At 62.6% G+C, this 1,234-nt stretch overlaps 1 protein-coding gene across 1 annotated transcript in view; it reads left to right on the forward strand.

Annotated features, from left to right (window-relative positions):
- LOC110391581 (proteasome activator complex subunit 1-like) overlaps positions 1–1,234 on the forward strand; it is a gene marked incomplete in the record, with an annotated part of 38,460 nt that overhangs the window by 7,995 nt on the left and 29,231 nt on the right. The window contains 1 exon segment of the mRNA XM_021383525.1: positions 908–979. Coding sequence (XP_021239200.1) covers positions 923–979 — 57 coding nt within the window.

Below are 1,234 nucleotides of genomic sequence, written 5' to 3' on the forward strand. Positions count from 1 at the left end.
CTCTATGGGTCTCTATGGGGCTCTGTGGGTCTCTGTGGGGCAGGGATGGGTCTCTGGGTCTCTGTGGGGAGCTGTGGGGCGCTATGGGGCAGGGATGGGTCTCTATAGGGCGCTGTGGGTCTCTATGGGTCTCTATGGGGCGGGGATGGGGCTCTGTGGGGCACGATGGGTCTCTATGGGGCGCTATGGGTCCCTATGGGTCTCCATGGGGCACTATGGGGCGCTATGGGGTGCTATGGGGTCTCTATGGGTCACTATGGGTCGCTATGGGGCTCTGTGGGTCTCTATGGGGCACTATGGGTCGCTATGGGGCTCTATGGGTCTCTGTGGGTCTCTGTCGGTCTCTATGGGGCAGGGATGGGTCGCTATGGGGCGCTATGGGTCTCTGTGGGGCGCTATGGGGTCTCTATGGGGCAGGGATGGGGCTCTGTGGGTCGCTGTGGGGTCTCTATGGGACTCTATGGGGCAGGGATGGTCTCTATGGGTCTCCATGTGTCTCTATGGGTCTCTATGGGGCGCTATGGGTCTCTATGTGTTTCTATGGGTCTCTATGGGTCTCTATGGGTCTCTATGGGTCTCTATGGGTCTCAATGGGTCTCTATGGGACTCTATGGGTCTCTATGGGTCGCTATGGGGCAGCTATGGGTCTCTATGGGTCTCTATGGGTCGCTATGGGTCTCTATGGGTCTCTGTGGATCCCTATGGGTCTCTGTGGGGCGCTGTGGGTCTCTATGGGTCCCTATGGGTCCCTATGGGTCTCTATGGGGCGCTATGGGTCTCTATGGGGCGCTATGGGTCCCTATGGGTGTCTATGGGTCCCTATGGGTCTCTATGGGGCGCTGTGGGTCTCTATGGGGCCCCATGGGTCGCTATGGGGCCGGGCTGACGCTATGGGGCCGCCCCATAGGCCCCCATTTTCGCTATGGGGCCGGAGGAACTGCGGGCGCCTCTGGACATCCCCATGCCGGACCCCAACCAGGTGAGACCCACAAGTGTGGGGCAGACCCCCAAGTGTGGGGCTGGGTTCCCCCCAAGTGTGGGGCAGGGACCCCCAAGTGTGGGGCTGGGACCCCCTCCAAGTGTGGGGCTGGGACCCCCTCCAAGTGTGGGGCTGGGACCCCCAAGTGTGGGGCTGGGACCCCCCCCCAAGTGTGGGGCAGAGCCCCCCAAGTGTGGGGCTGGGATCCCCCCCCCAAGTGTGGGGCTGGGATCCCCCCCAAGTGTGGGGCTGGGA

This window comes from Numida meleagris, unplaced genomic scaffold (assembly GCF_002078875.1).
Source record: "Numida meleagris isolate 19003 breed g44 Domestic line unplaced genomic scaffold, NumMel1.0 unplaced_Scaffold408, whole genome shotgun sequence".
NCBI lineage: Eukaryota > Metazoa > Chordata > Aves > Galliformes > Numididae > Numida > Numida meleagris.